Source organism: Oncorhynchus mykiss, chromosome 11 (genome assembly GCF_057628025.1).
Source record: "Oncorhynchus mykiss isolate SJ-2025 chromosome 11, ASM5762802v1, whole genome shotgun sequence".
NCBI classification, from domain to species: Eukaryota; Metazoa; Chordata; class Actinopteri; order Salmoniformes; family Salmonidae; genus Oncorhynchus; species Oncorhynchus mykiss.
The window spans coordinates 64,547,123-64,566,221 of record NC_143032.1 but is presented as its reverse complement, the minus strand read 5'-3'; the positions used below and the strand labels follow the sequence as shown (position 1 = coordinate 64,566,221).

The following is a 19,099-nucleotide window of genomic DNA, read 5'->3' as shown; positions in this document are numbered from 1 at the left end:
CTTCCCCTCACGCTACAACCAACACTGCAGCTGCAATGAATGAATGTAGCAAAGTGTTCCGATAAGCTTGCGTTGTTACAGTGCCTTCGGAAAGTATTCAGACCCCTTGATTTTTTCCACATTTTGTTACAACCTTATTCTAAAATTGATTTTTTTTAAATCCTCAGCTATCTACACACAATCGCCCATAATGATAACGCGAAAACAGTCACTATTTGTTTAGGAGTAACAGGCAGAAATAATGCATTGTAACTTGAGTTTTGCCATCAGCTGGAAGACTGTGTCCCCTTTTCTCAGCGGGGGGAGTGGAGGGACGGAGAGTTGGGTGATAGACAGCCTCACCACTGCTCTCTCCCCTCAGACTGACCATCAGATGGAAGACTGTCCCCTTTTCTCAGCGGGGGGAGTGGAGGGACGGTGAGTTGGGTGATAGACAGCCTTACCACTGCTCCCTCCCCTCAGACTGACCATCAGATGAAGGCCATCAGTCCAGTAAAAAAATAAGATAATTATTATGCTCACTCCGCTGTGCCTCAAGTAATACAATACATGATGTATTACCAGCGTGATCATACACCTACATTTTTTTAATATAATTCCAAAATGGTCTGAAATGAACTACATTGACAGGGAAATTCAAGCACAGCCAATATGCAGTGATAATGTATTGGGCCTATAGCCTATTGCACAAATCTCATTGCTACAGAACTGTTTTTAATTGGTTAATGTTGCATGTTTAAAAAAAATCTGAGCGGTAGATCTCCGCTTGCATTTTGGCTCAGAAAGTGATCTTGACTCAGAAAAGGTGACCTATGGTATGTTATTTTAACTACTAATCAAGCCCTTGAATAGCTGTATCAGATGTATTAGTGCTGGGTTGGAACAAAAGCCTGAAAAGCTGTGGATCCCTAGGACCTCTCTTCATGGGATTGCTCCGAAGCTGTAATACCAATCTACATCACACGAGGGAGACAGATCAAAACAGAACAAGTTACATGATGAAGGTAGTTATCAACAGAAATGTATTGTGCTATGTAGCTAAGCTACCGTTTAAAGTAAGATATAAGAACACACATCAGATACCAGCATTTGAAAGAAAACTTGACTGGCTCTCAGGAGAGAATGAAAAAAGAGACAACATGAGCAGCAGATTTGGCAGGGTGTGTGACTGAACGGAAGCTACTGCTGCTCTGGTGTGTGTGTGTTGGGGGGGGGGTGAGAAGATGAAGTAGGAGCGCAGGGGGTCAAAGGCAGAGGGTAGGGATGTGCTGGGGTCCACTGTACAGCTATTTTTTTTATCTGAAGTTGTGTTTATTAATATTGCCCTTGTGTGAGTCTGTACTCATGTTCCTTATGTGTATACCTCTCAGTAAACTGGCACAAGACAACCGCGGGGGGGCAGGACCGAGTTTGGGAAACCCTGGTGTAAGGGACTGAGGATCCAGATAGCAGGGGCAGGGCGAGAGAGTTTTTCTGTGTGTGTTTGTGTGTGTGTGTGTGTGTGTGTCTGTGGGGGAGATGGGGTTGGTGTCCTCTGAATAGAACAGATGTCCTAGAGTGACATCACAATAGCCCTCTTCAGGCCCCTCCCTCTCTCTCACTGGCCAGCTGTCCCGCTGGCCTCTGGTAGGACACAGCACAGGGAGTTCTCTCTCACCTTCACACACACGCACGGCCTGATGCACGTGCATACACATGTAAACATACACACATGGATACAGCTGACATCATCAGCTGGATAAAGTGAAACGGTACATATTGTGAACAGTGTTTAGGAGGCCACTGTGAAAGACACTTATCAGGGACAGAGATACTCATGTACATTCGGGCTCCCGAGTGGCAAAGCAGTCTAAGGCACTGCATCTCAGTGCTAGAGGCGTCACTACAGACACCCTGGCTCAATTCCAGGCTGTATCACAACCGGCCGTGATTGGGAGTCCCATAGGGCGGTGTACAATTGGCCCAGTGTTGTCCGGGTTTGGCCGGTGTAGGCCGTCATTGTAAATAAGAATTTGTTCTTATCTGACTTGCCTAGTTAAATAATTAATTTGCAATTAATTGCAAAGTCCCTCTTTGCCATGCAAATTAACTGAATCCCCCAAAAACATTTCCCCTGCATTTCAGCCCTGCCACAAAAGGACCAGCTGACATCATGTCAGTGATTCTCTCGTTAATACAGGTGTGAGTGTTGACGAGGACAAGGCTGGAGATCACTCTGTCATGCTGATTGAGTTCAAATAACAGACTGGGAGCTTCAAAAGTAGGGTGGTGCTTGGAATCATTGTTCTTCCTCTGTCAACCATGGTTACCTGCAAGGAAACACGTGCCGCCATCATTGCTTTGCACCAAATGGGCTTCACAGGCAAGGATATTGCTGCTAGTAAGATTGCACCTAAATCAAGAACTTCAAGGAGAGCGGTTCAATTGTTGTGAAGAAGGCTTCAGGGCACCCAAGAAAGTCCAGCAAGCGCCAGGACCGTCTCTTAAAGTTGATTCAGCTGCGGGATCGGGGCACCACCAGTACAGAGCTTGCTCAGGAATGGCAGCAGGCAGGTGTGAGTGCATCTGCACGCACAGTGAGGCGAAGACTTTTGGAGGATGGCCTGGTGTCAAGAAGGGTAGCAAAGAAGCCACTTCTCTCCAGGAAAAACATCAAGGACAGACTGATATTCTGCTAAAGGTACAGGGATTGGACTGATGAGGACTGGGGTAAAGTCCTTTTCTCTGATGAATCCGCTTTCCGATTGTTTGGGGCATCCGGAAAAAAGCTTGTCCGGAGAAGACAAGGTGGACAAGGTTTTGTTATGCTACAGCTTTATTCTAAACTGGATTAAATGTATTTTTCCCCCTATCAATCTACACAATGACAAAGCGAAAACAGTTTAGACATTTTTGCAATTGTATTAAAATAATAAACAGAAATACCTTATTTACATAAGTATTCAGACCTTTTGCTATGAGACTCAGGTGCATCCTGTATCCATTGATCATCCTTGAGATGTTTATGCAACTTGATTGGAGTCCACCTGTGGTAAATTAAATTGATTGGACATGTTTTAAAAAAAAGGCACACACCTGTCTATATAAGGTCCCACAGTTGACAGTGCATGTCAGAGCAAAAACCAAGCCATGAGGTCGAAGGAATCATCCATAGAGCTCCGAGACAGGATTGTGTCGAGGCACAGATCTGGGGAAGGATACCAACATATTTCTGCAGCATTGAAGGTCCCCAAGAACACAGTGGCCTCTATCATTCCTAAATTGAAGAAGTTTGGAACCACCAAACAGCAAAACTGAGCAGGGGGGGGGGGCTTGGTCAGGGAGGTGGCCAAGAACCCGATGGTCACTCTTGCTTAGAGTTCCTCTGTGGAGATGGGAGAACCTTCCAGAAGAACAACCATCTCTGCAGCACTCCACCAATAAGGCCTTTATGGTAGAGTGGCCAGACAGAAGCCACTACTCAGTAAAAGGCACAATGCAGAATGCCTGGAGTTTGCCAAAAGGTACCTGAAGGACACATACTATGAGAAACAATTCTCTGGTATGATGAAACCAAGATTGAACTCTTTGGAAGGAATGCCAAGTGTCACATCTGGAGTAAACCTGGTACCATCACTACGGTGAAGCATGGTGGTGGCAGCATCATGCTGTGGGGATGTTTTTCAGTGGCAGGGACTGGGAGACTAGTCAGGATCGAGGGAAGATGAACAGAGCAAAGAACAGAGAGATCTGTGATGAAAACTTGCTCCAGAGCGGTCAGGACCTCAGACTGGGGCGAAGGTTCACCTTCCAATAGGACAGCAACCCTAAGTACACAGCCAAGACATCACAGGAGTGGCTTCGAGACAAGTCTCTGAATGTCCTTGAGTGGCCCAGTCAGACCTGACAGAATCTGCAGAGGAGAATCGGAGAAACTTCCCAAATACAAGTGTGCCAAGCTTGTAGCATCATACCCAAGAAGCCTCGAGGCTGTAATCGCTGCCAAAGGTTCTTCAACAAAGTAGTAAGTAAAGGGTCTGAATACTTATGTAAAATTTCAGTTTTTTAATTTGGTATAGTTTTTTGAAAAAGCCTGTTTTTGATTTGTCATTTGGGGATTGTGTGTAGATTTATGAGGGAAAAAAACTTTTAATACATTTCAAAATGAGGCAGTAATGTAACAAAATGTGGAAAAAGTTGAGGGGTCTGAATAATTTCCGAAGGCACTGTATCATTTTTTTGTTAAAAACAATACTACTCGCCCCTTAGCAATTTTAGGAAGTTGGCTTTAGCTGGCCCAGATAGGTTCCCAATCTCCCAACCTCATAAATCTAATCAAATCAAATTGTATTTGTCACATGCAACTTTACACATGCATTTTATTTGCTGAATACAACAAGCCCTTAACCAACTGTGCAGTTCAAGAAGAAGAACATATTTACCAAGTAGACTCAAATAAAAAGTAATAATAAAAGTAACACAATAAGAATAACAATAACGAGGCTATATACAGGGGCACACAAACAGTGTACATAAGGTGTACAAAAGGGGGCGGGTCATTGTAAATTGTCCGGTGGCGATTTTATGAATTGTTCAGCAGTCTTATAGCTTGGGGGGAGAAGCTGTTGAGGAGCCTTTTGGTCCTAGACTTGGCGCTCCGGTACCGCTTTCCGTGCGGGAGCAGAGAAAACAGTCTATAACTTGGGTGACTGGAGTCTCTGACAATTTTATGGGCTTTCCTCTGACACCGCCTATTATATAGGTCCTGGATGGCAGGAAGCTTGGCCCCAGTGATGTATTGGGCCATACGCACTACCCTCTGTAGCGCCTTACAGTCAGATGCCGAGCAGTTGCCATACCAGGCGGTGATACAACCGGTCAGGATGCTCTCGATGGTGCAGCTGTAGAACCTTTTGAGGATCTGGGCACCCATGCCAAATCTTTTCAGTCTCCTGAGGGGGAAAATATTTTGTTGTGCCCTCTTCACGACTGTCTTGGTATGTTTGGACCATGATAGTTCCTTGGTGATGTGGACACCAAGGAACTTGAAACTGTCGACCCGCTCCACTACAGCCACGTCGATGTTAATGGGGGCCTGTTCGGTCCGACTTTTCCTGCAGTCCACGGTCAGCTCCTTTGTCTTGCTCACATTGAGGGAGAGGTTGATGTCCTGGCACCACACTGCCAGTTCTCTGACCTCCTCCCTATAGGCCGTCTCATCGTTGTTGGTGATCAGGCCTACCACTGTTGTGTCGTCAGCAAACTTAATGATGGTGTTGAAGTCTTGTTTGGCCACGCAGTCGTGGGTGAACAGGGAATACAGGAGGGAATACAGGAGTACACACCCCTGAGGGGCCCCAGTGTTAAGGATCAGCGTGGCAGACGTATTGTTGCCTACTGTTTCCACCTGGGGGCGGCCCGTCAGGAAGTCCAGGATCCAGTTGCAGAGGGAGGTGTTTAGTCCCAGAGTCCTTAGCTTAGTGATGAGCTTCGTGGGCACTATGGTGTTGAACACTGAGCTGTAGTCAATGAATAGCATTCTCACATAGGTGTTCCTTTTGTCCAGGTGTGAAAGGGCAGTGTGGTGTGAGACTGAGATTGCGTCATCTGTGGATCTGTTGGGGCGGTATGCGAATTGGAGTGGGTCTAGGGTTTCCGGGAGAATGCTGTTGATGTAACTAGCTACCTTGAAGTAATTTCAGCCTATCAATCTAGTTAGAGTAGCTATCTTGTCTAACTTCCTTAGCTGGCATGCTTGCTGGCAAGGTTGGGAGAGTTTAGAAAAGCAAACAATAACTAAATGTACCGAATAAGACTCACATTCATTCCTTTCAATGTTTTACCCAGATTTTAGCAGATTTATTTTATTTTTACCACCACTTACAGTGCTTGTAAGTAAGCACTGGAAGTGTATTCGGCGCATGTGACTAATAACATTTGATTTTATTATGATTTGAGTCGGAAGGATACAGACAAGAAGTATGCTGAGATATTTTTTTTTTTAAATACAGAAAATTAAGCATGACGATTTTTGCTCTAGATTGCAAGAAAAAAGCTTTTTCAGGTGTTTGAAAAATACACAATTCTTGAGCTCTGCCTGCATGGAAACCAGTGTGGTTATTAGCGGCTAACCATAACAATGCTACATAATGTGAAAGGCTGAAGATGAAACATTGAGACATCTGAAGCCAAGCCCAGTGCTGCTGGTGACAGTGACACACACACTGATCTAAACCCTTCACAATCCACACCTCCAGCTGACCAAATACTGGACAGGAGGAGAGTGTGAGAGCTGGAGAGAGAGAGAGAGTGTGAGAGCTAGAGAGAGAGAGAGAGAGCGAGAGCGAGAGAACTATGGGAGCCATGGTGTTGAAGCTAAGGTCCATGTTCCAACACTTTTAACCCACATCCTTCCTTCCATCCTCCCTTTAGATAATCACTGATCATCAGAGACACTTTCCCTTTCCAGCTGACAGCAACTAGAGGTCCAGTGACTTCCTTCCCTTTAGAACCTGCATGCCTGCTGGATACAGAGGCAATGATCCAGAGATCAGTCATTCACACAGATGCATTGATCTTCTTGTTTACTGTTGTAGCCTTTCAGAAAGCTCTTTTCAAAAGGCCACGGCAGTAAACTACACACATATTACAGAAGTTAAATACACAAAGACAGACACTCATACCACACACACACACACAAAGTAAGGCAGATAGACAACCATACACACAAGCTGTAAAGCAGCTCCAGAGCCAGGAGATGTGGAGAGGATACATTCTGTGATGTAGATATAAAGAGGTGACCTTTCCTGATGACATCTCAGTCCTGTCCAACCTTGACTTTACACACAATTAAGTCTAAATGCTGCAACAAATGGTTGCTGTGTGTTGGGCCAAATATGCGTCCAGAGAAAGGGAAGGAGAAAAATAAGGGGAAAGGGGGAAAGATAGAGAAGGGAGGTAGATGGAAGACAGGGATAGATAGAGAAAGAGAGGGTGAAGGGAAAAGAGAGGGAAAGATGGTGGAACTTGAGAGATCGAGAGAAAGAGGATGAGAATGAGAGAGGGTGAGATAGAAAGGCTCTTTGGACCCCCATCCCCCATCCCTGTGGTGTTTGCTCTCCTTGGAGACGTGAGCCTCTAAGTGCTAGGCTCTTTACCATGCTAATCTAACAGCACGTAATTGGCCTGGCAACAATAGTCCTTCTAAAGGACACTTGGCTAGCGTAGCCTAGCATTAACGTCTAACCATTCAGCAACAATAGGCTCTTCCACAGCCTAGCTACAAATTGACCTATAGCCCTTTCCCTATAAGTGGCTTGAGTAGATCTGTAAAGATTAGTAAATATTGTAGAAGTAGTTCATAACCTATCAGGGCACAAGGTGGAACTGTTAGCCACCTTAACGTCTATATCAATCCAATCCTTTCAGAGCTACATGAATTGCCAAGTTGCGGGTAGGGTCAGGGGTTTGGAAATGGGGAAAAAGAGGGACACTTGGCGATATGGGTTTTTGGTTCGATTTGCAGCACCAGATACAGTGCCTTCAGAAAGTATTTATGCCCCTTGATTTATTCCACATTTTGTTGTGTTACAGCCTGAATTCAATTAATTCTCATCCATTAACACACAATACCCCATAATAACAAAGTGAAAACTTAAGTTCTAATTTAAGTTCTAACTTTAACTAGGCCACTCAGGAACATTCAGTGTAGGTTTCAGGATATATGTGAATTTGTCTCCAAGTGTCTGTTGGAAAGCAGACTGAACCAGGTTTTCCTCTAGGATTTTCCCTGTGCCTATAGCTGTATTTCATTTTATAAATAAATAAAAAAAACTCCCTAGTCCTTGCCGATGACAAGCATACCCATAACATGATGCAGCCACTACCAAGCTTAAAAATATGAAGAGTGGTACTCAATGATGTGTTTTGTTGGATTTGCCCGAAACATAACGCTTTGTATTCAGGACATAAAGTTAATTTCTTTGCCACCTATTTTGCAGTATTACTTAAGTGCCTTGTTGCAAACAGGATGCATATTTTGGAATAGTTTTTATTCTGTACAGGCTTCCTTCTTTTCACTCTGCCATTTAGGTTAGTCTTTTAAAGTAACTACAATGTTGTTGATCTATCCTCAGTTTTCTCATAGCACAACCATTAAAATCAGTAACTGTTTTAAAATCCCCATTGGCCTCATAGTGAAATCCCTGAGTTAGGAAGGACACCTGTATATTTGTAGTGACTGGGTGTATTGATACAATATCCAAAGCCTAATTAATAACTTCACCATGCTCAAAGGGATCTTCCAATCGGTATCCCCTCTGGTCTTTGTGGGTGAATCTGTGCTTGAAATTTACTACTCGATTGCGGGACCTTACAGATAATTCTATGTGTGGAGTACAGAGATGGGGTAGTTATTCAAAAATCATGTTAACCACTATTATTGAACACAGAATTAATTTGTTCAGTATATTTTTTACCGCTGAACTTATTTAGGCTTGCCATAACGAAGGGGTTGAATAATTATTTGTTAATAATTTGTCAAAATTCTACTTTGACATTATGGGGTATTGTGTGTAGATCAGTTACACAAAATCCCAACTTAATAAATATCTTATTCGGGCTGTAACACAACAAAATGTGGATAAAGTAAAGTGGAGTGAATACTTTCTGAAGGCACTGTATGTAAAAAAGTTATACTTTTTAAATGTTAAATTATTTTGTATTTCATGCATCATACCATTCTCAGATAATCTTTTAAAATTTCTCAAGGAGGAATTCCTTCATTTTAAAAGATTCCTCACATCTTTTAACATTCCAAAAGGGAGCTTTTCTACCCACATTAGGCAAAAGGAGTCCTCTAATTCTCCTTACAATTTTCATTAGATTTTAGTTCCCAAGTCTCTGATTCCTCCTCTCAAACATCATATAATCTCTAACTTATCAAGGTCACCCAAACTCTTCCTTCTTAAAAAGGGGTTTGGAATCCTATCTGGGTCAGGCATGGGTTATTAGCAAAAGCTTTTTAAACGCCTACGCAAAGGCTGAGACATGGCTAGCTGTACAGGGAGAGAGGGAAACCTAGGGATAGAGATAAAATATACACTTTCTATTCACGTGTGTTGTTTGTGAACTCTCTCTCTCACACACACACACACACACACACACACACACACACACAACCGCACACAAACACACTGCATGTTTGGCATTGCATGTTTGCAGCATGACATAATGACATCAGGTGCCAGAGAAAAATACAAATTTCAGTTCAGATAAAGAACAAAGACAAACACTCAGAACATGAGAGAGATAGTTGAACATGTTGCTACCAGACAATTTTCTGTAAACAACCATAAACTGATTATGTAGTATCCTTTTGTACTAAAGGAATAGCTCAGATGAACTCGTGGATACCATGTTTATGTATCTGCGTCCAGTATGAAGAAAATTAGAGGTAGTTTCGCAAGCCAATGCTAACTAGCGTTAGCGCAATGACTTGAAGTCTACAAGAACAGTAAGCATGCTAGCTGGTGGTATGCACCATGTACAGAGTGCTGGTATGAACATGGTATTGAAACTAGGTAGGGTTGGTGCTTGTTACATGAAGAGTGGGCAACATTTCCCCTCTGATAATGTCCTTTAAGCAGTGCTAAAGAGATGATTCAACACTCTTACCAATACCGATCAAGACCCCCAAGGGGTTCCGCTGTTTAAATGCCTGCCCCCTGCATGTCCCCTACCCCACCCGGCAAGTCTATCCAAGCCTAGCAGCTGTTCTTCACGAGGGAGGATAGGGAGGGGGTTCCATCTGTGACTACAACCAGCAGCACTCAAGGCTGTGTGTGTGTGGGGTGGGGTGGGGGGGAGACTGGTCCAAGGCTGGGATGTGAGACAGATGCATATCTCCATCTGAAAAACATCTGTTCAGCCCAGCTAAGTCAAAATCAATATTTATCATATTAACACTCACTGATGCATGACTCATTGTTTTAAACCACATGTAACCATTTTTCATAGGGATTACCATGACAACCATGGATGGCAGATGGATGGCCTGGGCTGGTAGAATTCAAACTATTCCTTTTTCCTACACTGTCTTTTCAATCAGAACCTCTGTTGTGTGTGTTCATACCCTATATATACACAGAATAATATGTAAACCCCTTCAAATTAGTGGATTTGGATATTTCAGCCACACCCGTTGCTGCCAGGTGTATAAAATAGAGCATGCAGCCATGCAATCTCCATAGACAAACATTTGCAGAAGAATGGCCTTACTGAAGAGCTTAGTGACTTTCCACGTAGAAGTCAGTTCGTCAAATTTCTGCCCTGCTAGTGCTGCTTGTGACGTGGAAATGTTTAGGAGCAACAACGGCTCAGCCATGAAGTGGTAGGCCACACAAGCTCACAGAATGGGGCAGCCGAGTGGTGAAGCCAGAAGCGCGTAAAAATCGCCTGTCCTTGGTTGTAACACTCACTACCGAGTTTCAAACTGCCTCTGGAAGCAATGTTAGCACAATAACTGTTCGTCGGGAGCTTCATGAAATGGGCTTCCATGACCGAGCAGCCTCACACAAGCCTAAGATCACCATGCGCAATACCAAGCATCGGCTGGAGTGGTGTAAAGCTCGCCACCATTGGACTCTGGAGCAGTGGAAATGCGTTCTCTGGAGTGATGAATCAGGCTTCTCCATCTGGTAGTCCGGCAGATGAATCTACCTGTGCAAATGCATAGTGCCAACTGTAAAGTTTGGTGGAGGAGGTATAATGGTCTGGAACTGTTTTTCATGGTTCGGGCCAGGCCCCTTAGTTCCAGTGAAGGGAAATCTTAACGCTACAGCATACAATGACATTCTAGACGATTATGTGCTTCCAAGTTTTTGACAACAGTTTGGGGGAAGGCCCTTCCCTGTTTCAGTATGACAATGCCCCCATGCACAAAGCGAGGTCCATACAGAAATGGTTTGTCAAGATCGGGGTGGAAGAACTTCACTGGCCTGTACAGAGCCCTGACCTCAACCCCATCAAACACCTTTGAGATGAATTGGAACACCAACTGCAAGCCAAGTCTAATTGCCCAACACCAGTGCCCGACCTCACTAATGCTCTTGTGGCTGAATGGAAGCAAGTCCCCTCAGCAATGTTCCAACATTTAGTGGAAAGCCTTTCCAGAAGAGTGGAAGCTGTTATAGAATCAGGAAGGACCAAATTCATATTAATGCCCATGATTTTGGAATTAGATGTTTAACGAGCACATGTCCACATACTTTTGGTCATGTAGTGTACAGTAGCTGGCCAGACTAACTTATCAATTTAAAAAAATGTTAGCTGATATGGGCTGATTGAGTCTCTGTTAGTGACTGATATTACAAGAGAAGACCTGCTAATGTACTACCAAATTTCAAAATTGCACCTTGTGTATTCTACTATTCTAACCCTCAACAGTAAGTTGAGACCAGGGCCCACTCTGCATGTGAGTAGTGCCAAGGAGAACTATAATAAAAACATGTGGTGTAGATTCCACACCATAGTGATTTGTGATAACTGAGTGTCATTGAACTTCAGCCTACACACAGCAATCACCTTTAGGAATGTGTGGGTAGGTTTCTCTCCCAGCATCCGAGAGTGATGAGAATGGAAGGAAGAGAGAGGAGGGTAAAAGGAGACAATGGGCTTGATTTGAATGTGACACACCTCTGCATCGCCCCTGCTCTCTCTCAAGAGTGTGCAAAGCTGTCATCAAGGCAAAGGGTGGCTACTTTGAAGAATCTCAAATATTAAATATATTTTGATTTGTTTAACACTTTTTTGCTTACTACATGATTCCATATGTGTTGTTTCATAGTTTTGATGTCTTCACCATTATTCTACAATGTAGAAAACAGTAAAAATATAGAAAAACCCATGAATGAGTAGGTGTGTCTAAACCTTTGACTGGTACTGTATATTTATTATATTTCTCTTTCTGTCTCTTTTGCTCTCTCTCTCTCTCACACACACACACAAACAAACAAACAAACAAACACGCACAGAGACAAAGTCCCACTTCCTACCCAGGGAAGCACCCTCCCTAAGCACCAGATCAAGTCAGGCAGTGTGTGGGTGCACTGTAGCAACAGATATGCTGCTTGAATATCTCCAATTCATAGTACGATAGGATCTCAGCAAATATAAAAACAGGGAAAAGTCCTCACAGGGGGAAAGAATATTGAATGTCTTCAGACACAGGACATTTGTCCATTCATTAGGGGACATGCAAACACGCTGAGTATTTCCAAATCAACACTGTAGTAACTGTACTGTAGTAATCAATGCTAAGTGTCTTCGAGCAATCATTTCCCAAAAGTTAATTCCACAATGCTGCCCATGTGATTTTACAGGCTTACTGAATATCTCTCTTCAGCAAACCCAGCTTACAGCTCAAACAATAAGAATTACGGTGCCTTGATTCCTACAGTATGTGAACACCACAAAATCAGCAAGGACCAGTGGACCTATGTGGGCCATAGCCTCTGCATGACCGTAACACTATACTGTCAAAGGCCTGGATATAATAGCCTTACAATAAGTTCAGCAATTAGCTTTGATTGAGATCAAAATGTTAAAAAACATAAAACCGTGCTATCAAATCGAATCAAATTTTATTCATCAGGTACACAGTTTACAGCAGGTATAAAAGGTGCAGTGTAATGCTTGTGTGCTAGATCCCTCAACATTGCAGTACAATAATCAGTATCAAATCAAATGTTATTGGTCACATACACGTGTTTTGCGAAATGCTTGTGTTCCTAGCTCCAACAGTGCAGTAGTATCTAACAATACACAAATCTAAAAGTAAAATAATGGAATTAAGTAATATATAAATATTAGGTTGAGCAATGTTGGCATGGCATTGACTAAAATACAGTAGAATAGAATACAGTATATACATATGAGATGAGTAAAGCAGTATGTAAACATTAAGGAAGTGACCAGTGATTCCTTATCTATGTATATAGGGCATTAGCCTCTAAGGTGCAGGGTTGAGTAGCCGGGTGGTAGCCGGTAGCTGATGGCCTTGAGATTGAAAAACAGCTTCTGTCTCGCAGTCCCAGCTTTGATGGACCTGTACTGACCTCACCTTCTGGATGACAGGTTGTTGTCCTTGATCTTTTTGGCCTCCCTGTGACATTGAGTGCTGTTGGTGTCCTGGAAAGCAGGCAGTGTGCCCCCGATGATGCGTTGGGCAGACCGTACCACCCTCTGGAGAGCCCTGCGGTTGCGGGCGGTGCAATTGCCGTACTAGGCGGTGATACAGCCCCACAGGATGCTCTCAATTGTGCATCTGTAAAAGTTTCTGAGGGTCTTAAGAGCCAAATTTCTTCAGCCTCCTGAGGTTGAAGGGGCGCTGTTGCGCCTTCTTCACCACAGTCTGTGTGGGTGGACCATTTCAGAATGTCAGTGATGTGTACGCCGAGAAACTTGAAGCTTTTCACCTTCTCCACTGCGGTCCTGTCGATGTCGATAGGGGTGTGCTCCCTCCACTGTTTCCTGAAGTCCACGATCAGCTCCTTTGTTTTTTTTTTACTTTGAGAGAGAGTTTATTTTCCTGGCCCCACTCTGCCAGGGCCCTCACCTCCTCCCTGTAGGCTGTCTAATCATTGTTGGTAATCAGGCCTAGTACTGTTGTGTTGTCTGCAAACTTGATGATTGAGTTGGAAGCATGCGTGGCCACACAGTCATGGGTGAACAGGGAGTGCAGGAGGGGGATGAGCACGTACCCTTGTGGGGCCCCTGTGTTGAGGATCAGCGAAGTGTAGGTGTTGTTTCCTACCTTCACCACCTGGCGGCAGCCAGTCAGGAAGTCCAGGACCCAGTTGCACAGGGCGGGGTTCAGACCCAGGGCCCCGAGCTTAATGATGAGCTTGGAGGGTACTATAGTGTTGATGGCTGAGCTATAGTCAATGAACAGCATTCGGATGTAGGTATTCCTCTTGTCCAGATGGGACAGGGCAGTGTGATGGCGATTGCATTGTCTGTGGATCTATTGGGGCGGTAAGCAAATTGAAGTGGGTCTAGGGTGGCAGGTAAGGTAGAGGTGACATGATCCTTAACTAGCCTTTCAAAACAGTGCTACAGTGCTATAGTCATTTAGTTCAGTTACCTTTGCTTTCTTGGGTACAAGAATAATGGTGGACATCTTGAAGCAAGTGAGGACAGCAGACTGGGATAGGGAGAGATTGAATATGCCCATAAAAACTCCAGCTAGCTGGTCTGCGCATGCTCTGAGGAAGCGGCTAGGGATGCCTTCTGGGCCGGTAGCCTTGCGAGGGTTAACACTCTTAAAAATGTCTTACTCACGTCGGCCATGAAGAACGGAAGCACACAGTCCTTCGGAGCGGGCTGTGTCGGTGGCACTGTGTTATCCTCAAAGCGGGCGAAGAAGGTGTTTAGCTTATCTGAGAACAAGATGTCGGTGTACGCGACATGGCTGGTTTTCCCTTTGTAATCCGTGATTGTCTGTAGATCCTGCCACATACCTCGTGTCTGAGCCGTTGAATTGCGACTGCACTTAGTCTCTGTACTGACGCTTCACCTGTTTGATTGGCTTGCGGAGGGACTAACTACACTGTTTGTATTCGGCCATATTCCCAGTCACCTTGCCATGGTTAAATGCAGTGGTTCGCACTTTCAGTTTTGCACAAATGCTGCCATCTATCCACGGTTTCTGGTTTGGGTAGGTTATAATTGTCACCGTGGGAACAACATCCCCTATACACTTCCAGATGAACTCAGTCACCGTGTCCGTGTAAGCGTCAATGTTACTCTAAGCTACCCGGAACATATCCCAGTCTGTGTGATAAAAAAACATCTTGAAGCATGGATTCCGATTGGTCAGACCAGCTTTGAGTAGACCTTAGCACGGGTACTTCCTGTTTGAGTTTCTGCCTATAGGAAGGGAGGAGCAAAATGAAGTCGTGATATGATTTGCCAAAGGGAGGGCGGAGGAGGGCCTTGTAGGCATCTCTAAAAGGCGAGTAGCAGCGATTTAGTGTTTTCCCTAAGCGAGTACTAGTCAATGTGTTGATAGAACTTCGGTAGAGTTTTCGGGGGGGCAAATTACGGGGGGTAACCCCCTGAATGGCAGATGAGCCCCCCTAAATGCAACAAAAGTGAAACTTGTGTTTTCAAATGAAAACATGACTGGTTGTGTTCATTTCACATTTAAAGAGGATTAAAAAAAATAATACTTCAATTCCATGTCTTTATTTAGAGACCCCTGAATTTCAGGATAATATTTGCCCTCTGCGAAAGAGGATAGTTTAGCCAGCCACCAAGCTCCACCTAAATGATGCATGGTCACACACAGGGTTAATGCAAGGTAATAATCTATGGCATCTATGAAATTGAGCTCGTCTGACCAATTCAGAGGGAAAGCAATGAGAGGATAATGAGCTGTGATGTACTGAGGATGCAAACAGAGATTGTTCTAAAGACAGCGATGTGCTAATTAACAGCCGGTCACTTCGCTGACTATACCAATAGGGTCTCTAATAGCATTTAGGAAGCGGGTCACTGTTACACCCACAGCCAAGTGCGCAACTGGAAGCCTGGATGAATGGATGGATGCCCAAGGATGAGGAGAGCCCTCGGGTACCACAAGCTGCGTACGCATCCTGTGTCTGACTGGTTGCGTAAATATGATATGCCGAAGGGAGGGCACGGGAGGGCCTTGTAGGCATCTCTAAAAGGCGAGTAGCAGCGATCTAGTGTTTTCCCTAAGCGAGTACTACAGTCAATGTGTTGATAGAACTTCGGAAGCGTTTTCCTCAAATTTGCTTTGTTAATATCCCCAGCTTCAATAAATACGGCCTCAGGATAGGTGGTTTCCAGTTTGCATAAAGTCCAGTGTAGTTCCTTGAGGGACCGTCATGGTATCGGCTTGAGGGGGAATATATACGTCTTTACTATAATCGAAGAGAATTCTGTTGGGAGGTAATACGGTCGGCATTTGATTATGAGGTATTCTAGATTGGGTGAACAAAAGGACTTGAGTTTCTGTATGTTATCACAATCACACCATGAGTAGTTAATCATGAAACATACTCCCCCGCCTTTCTTCTTTCCGGAGAGTTCTTTGTTCCTGTCTGCACGATGAACTGATAACCCAGCTGGCTGTATGGATGGGGACAGTATATCCCAAGAGAGCCATGATTCCATGAAACAGCCTATGTTACAGTCCCTGATGTCTCTCTGGAAGGAGATCCTCGCCCTGAGCTCGTCTACTTTATTGTTCAGAGACTGAACATTAGCGAGTAATATACTCAGAAGTGGTGGATGGTGTGCCTGCCCCCTGAATCAGACTAGAAGTCCACTCAGAATATCTCTTCTCCGCTGGCTGCGACTCAGAACAGCCTCTGGAATAAGTTAAATTGCCCTTACGGGTACGAACAAAGGATCCAATTCGGGAAAGACGTATTCCTGGTCGTAATGCTGGTGCGTTACTACCGCTCTGATATCCAAAAGTTATTTTCGGCTGTATGTAACAAGACAAAAAACGCTCTGGGCTAATAATGTAAGAAATAACACACAAAAAATAAAATACTGCAAAGTTGCTTAGGAGCCAGAAGCAGAGCTGTCATGTCTGTCGGTGCCATATAATCAATAATAAGAGTAAAGTCAAATAAAAAATAACAAGTAATTGAAAAGTAGTATGCATAGTAAAACCTAATATATACACAACAGGGTATCAGAGTAGATAATGAAAGTGCCAAGTCAAGTAGGGCTTTATTTAGAAATATAATGTGGGTAGTGTCTTGGTCGAGCAGTTGAATAAATAGCAAATGCTAGAGCATCAGTGTGTGTGTATTTGTGGGTGGTTATGTGTGTGTGTGCGCTTGTGTGTAAGGGTTGGATGTGTGGAGAGTCTATTAATTACAATTGCTGCATGCTGCCTACTCGCAAATGTAGCTACACAAGGCTAATAACCTACTAACAGAACAGCATCCAAAGCTTCTGTCATCATGTGATCACCCTCAGAGCAGAGAGAGAGAGGAGATATGTACACATGAGAAGTAGTCTGCTGCTGGTCTCCCAAGGAGCAGAGTGCAAATTACGGGGGGGGGGGGCAACCCCCAACGAGAGAAAATGAGAGATGAGCCCCCCTAAATGCAACAAAAGTGAAACTTTTGTTTTCAGATGAAAACATGACTGGTTGTGTTCATTTCACATTTAAAGAGGATTAAAAAATATATAATTAAATTCCATGTCTTTACTATAAGGCTCATAAAAAATAGAGACCCCTGAATTTCAGGATAATATTCGCCCTCTGCGAAGGAGGATAGTTTAGCCAGCCACCAAGCTCCACCTAAATGATGCATGGTCACACACAGGGTTAACGCAAGGTAATAATCTATGGCATCTATGAAAGGGAGCTCGTCTGACCAATTCAGAGGGAAAGCAATGAGAGGATAATGAGCTGTGATGTACTGAGGATGCAAACAGAGATTGTTCTAAAGACAGCGATGTGCTAATTAACAGCCGGTCACTTCGCTGACTATACCAATAGGGTCTCTAATAGCATTTAGGAAGCGGGTCACTGTCACGCCCACAGCCAAGTGCGCGACTGGAAGCCTGGATGAATGGATGGATGCCCAAGGATGAGGAGAGCCCTCGGGTACCACAAGCTGCGTACTCATCCTGTGTCTGACTGTTTGCGTAAATATGATATGTAATCCTTCTGACTGTGTGATGCTCACTGTACCCTGTAATGCGGTGGCATGACAACAATAGTAATCTTCAATGCATCGGAATGATGATTCCGTTGACGTTTACTTGGCCTACATAGGCTGTAGGCTAAATATATATCTAGGCTATGCGGCCATTCGAAGCGAATTGGAGAGAAAAAAAGTAAGCTACCATGCTTGATATGAATGATTCTTTGAATCGCCTAACATGGCCTTGGTTTATACCAAAAGCGCGGAGCACAGATAAACATTTTCTATTTAAAAAAATCCTTTAGGAATAAACATGTTCCTTACCTCAGTGGTCTCATCTGTTTGGTCATTGTGGTGGATGGGTACATGAAACGCAGGTGGAGGGATACAGAACGACGCCCAATTTAGAAAGAGGGGGAGAGAAATACATAGAGAAAGACAATCATTGTAATTATAATGCGTTATAATTGCCTTTATGCATAATCATCCCTATTTTCATCATGCTTACCCGATTTGATCGGGATCCGGCTCTTGTATCTGATATTGGTCGTCATCTTCACGGCTCTCCTCCCCTCGGTGTCGCTTCCAAAACGGACGTACTGTTTGGTAAAAGCACGCGCCCGGTCCTTCTCCGCGATACTACAGCAGCCAGACAGGTTGTGTGAGAGCCCCGCCCTCCTATATGTGGTACCCAATGGTGGATGGAGACCCAGCTAACAACACACGTTCCCACAACTTTAGAGAAACTTCCCTTAATAGTTACATTTTATAATTACCTCACCTTTCATATGAATATTCCAATGATTTACAAGGACTGTTTCGATGAGACCATTCCCTTAATGTCAAGCAGAACTTACTCAGAATGTGGTTAACATTTTCTCCGAATATTCAATACTAATGTTCTAGACACGTTTCATGACAATATTGCACAAACATTCCTGTGTCCAGTTATCTAAGGGTTAGGAGAATATTCCATCAACGTCCCACCAAACATACACAGAACATGTTTGCCATGTTCAGAGAATATAAGATAATGTTCTAGACAAGTTTTATTAAAATGCTGAAAGAAAATTGTGTATCATTCATCAGGACGGTCCCAAAGAAACGTTCTCCCAACAAAAACAAAACGTTTTATTACACATCACCCCTTGTTACTATGGCCTAGCCCATCAAGGCTCTGATTGGTGAATGACTAATCCATTCACAGTTGAAGGCATTCAGATATTCCTGCTACCCCACCATGTTTGTATCAGTTAAAACATCTCAGTTAATCTGACTATTCTCTCATCGTTGATTTGATCTACATATTTCAGCAATTTTAGGGTTTCTGTATAGTTGTCTAAATATTGGTGGGGCATATAACCCTGTTTTCACTTTACTCCTGAACCACTATGATCAATAAAAGTTTTTCTTGAGTGTACTTT

At 43.7% G+C, this 19,099-nt stretch overlaps 1 protein-coding gene across 1 annotated transcript in view; it reads right to left on the bottom strand.

Moving 5' to 3' along the window:
* sept5a (septin 5a) overlaps positions 1-18,328 on the bottom strand; it is a 31,889-nt gene extending 13,561 nt beyond the window's left edge. The window contains exons 1-2 of the mRNA XM_021621824.3: positions 18,184-18,328; positions 18,000-18,013 (exon numbers count right to left, since the gene is read on the bottom strand). Of these exons, the coding sequence (XP_021477499.1) occupies positions 18,000-18,013; positions 18,184-18,229 (60 nt within the window). The 5' untranslated portion in view covers positions 18,230-18,328. The remainder of the gene's footprint in view (positions 1-17,999; positions 18,014-18,183) is intronic.
* Between the last annotated feature and the right edge of the window lie 771 nt (positions 18,329-19,099).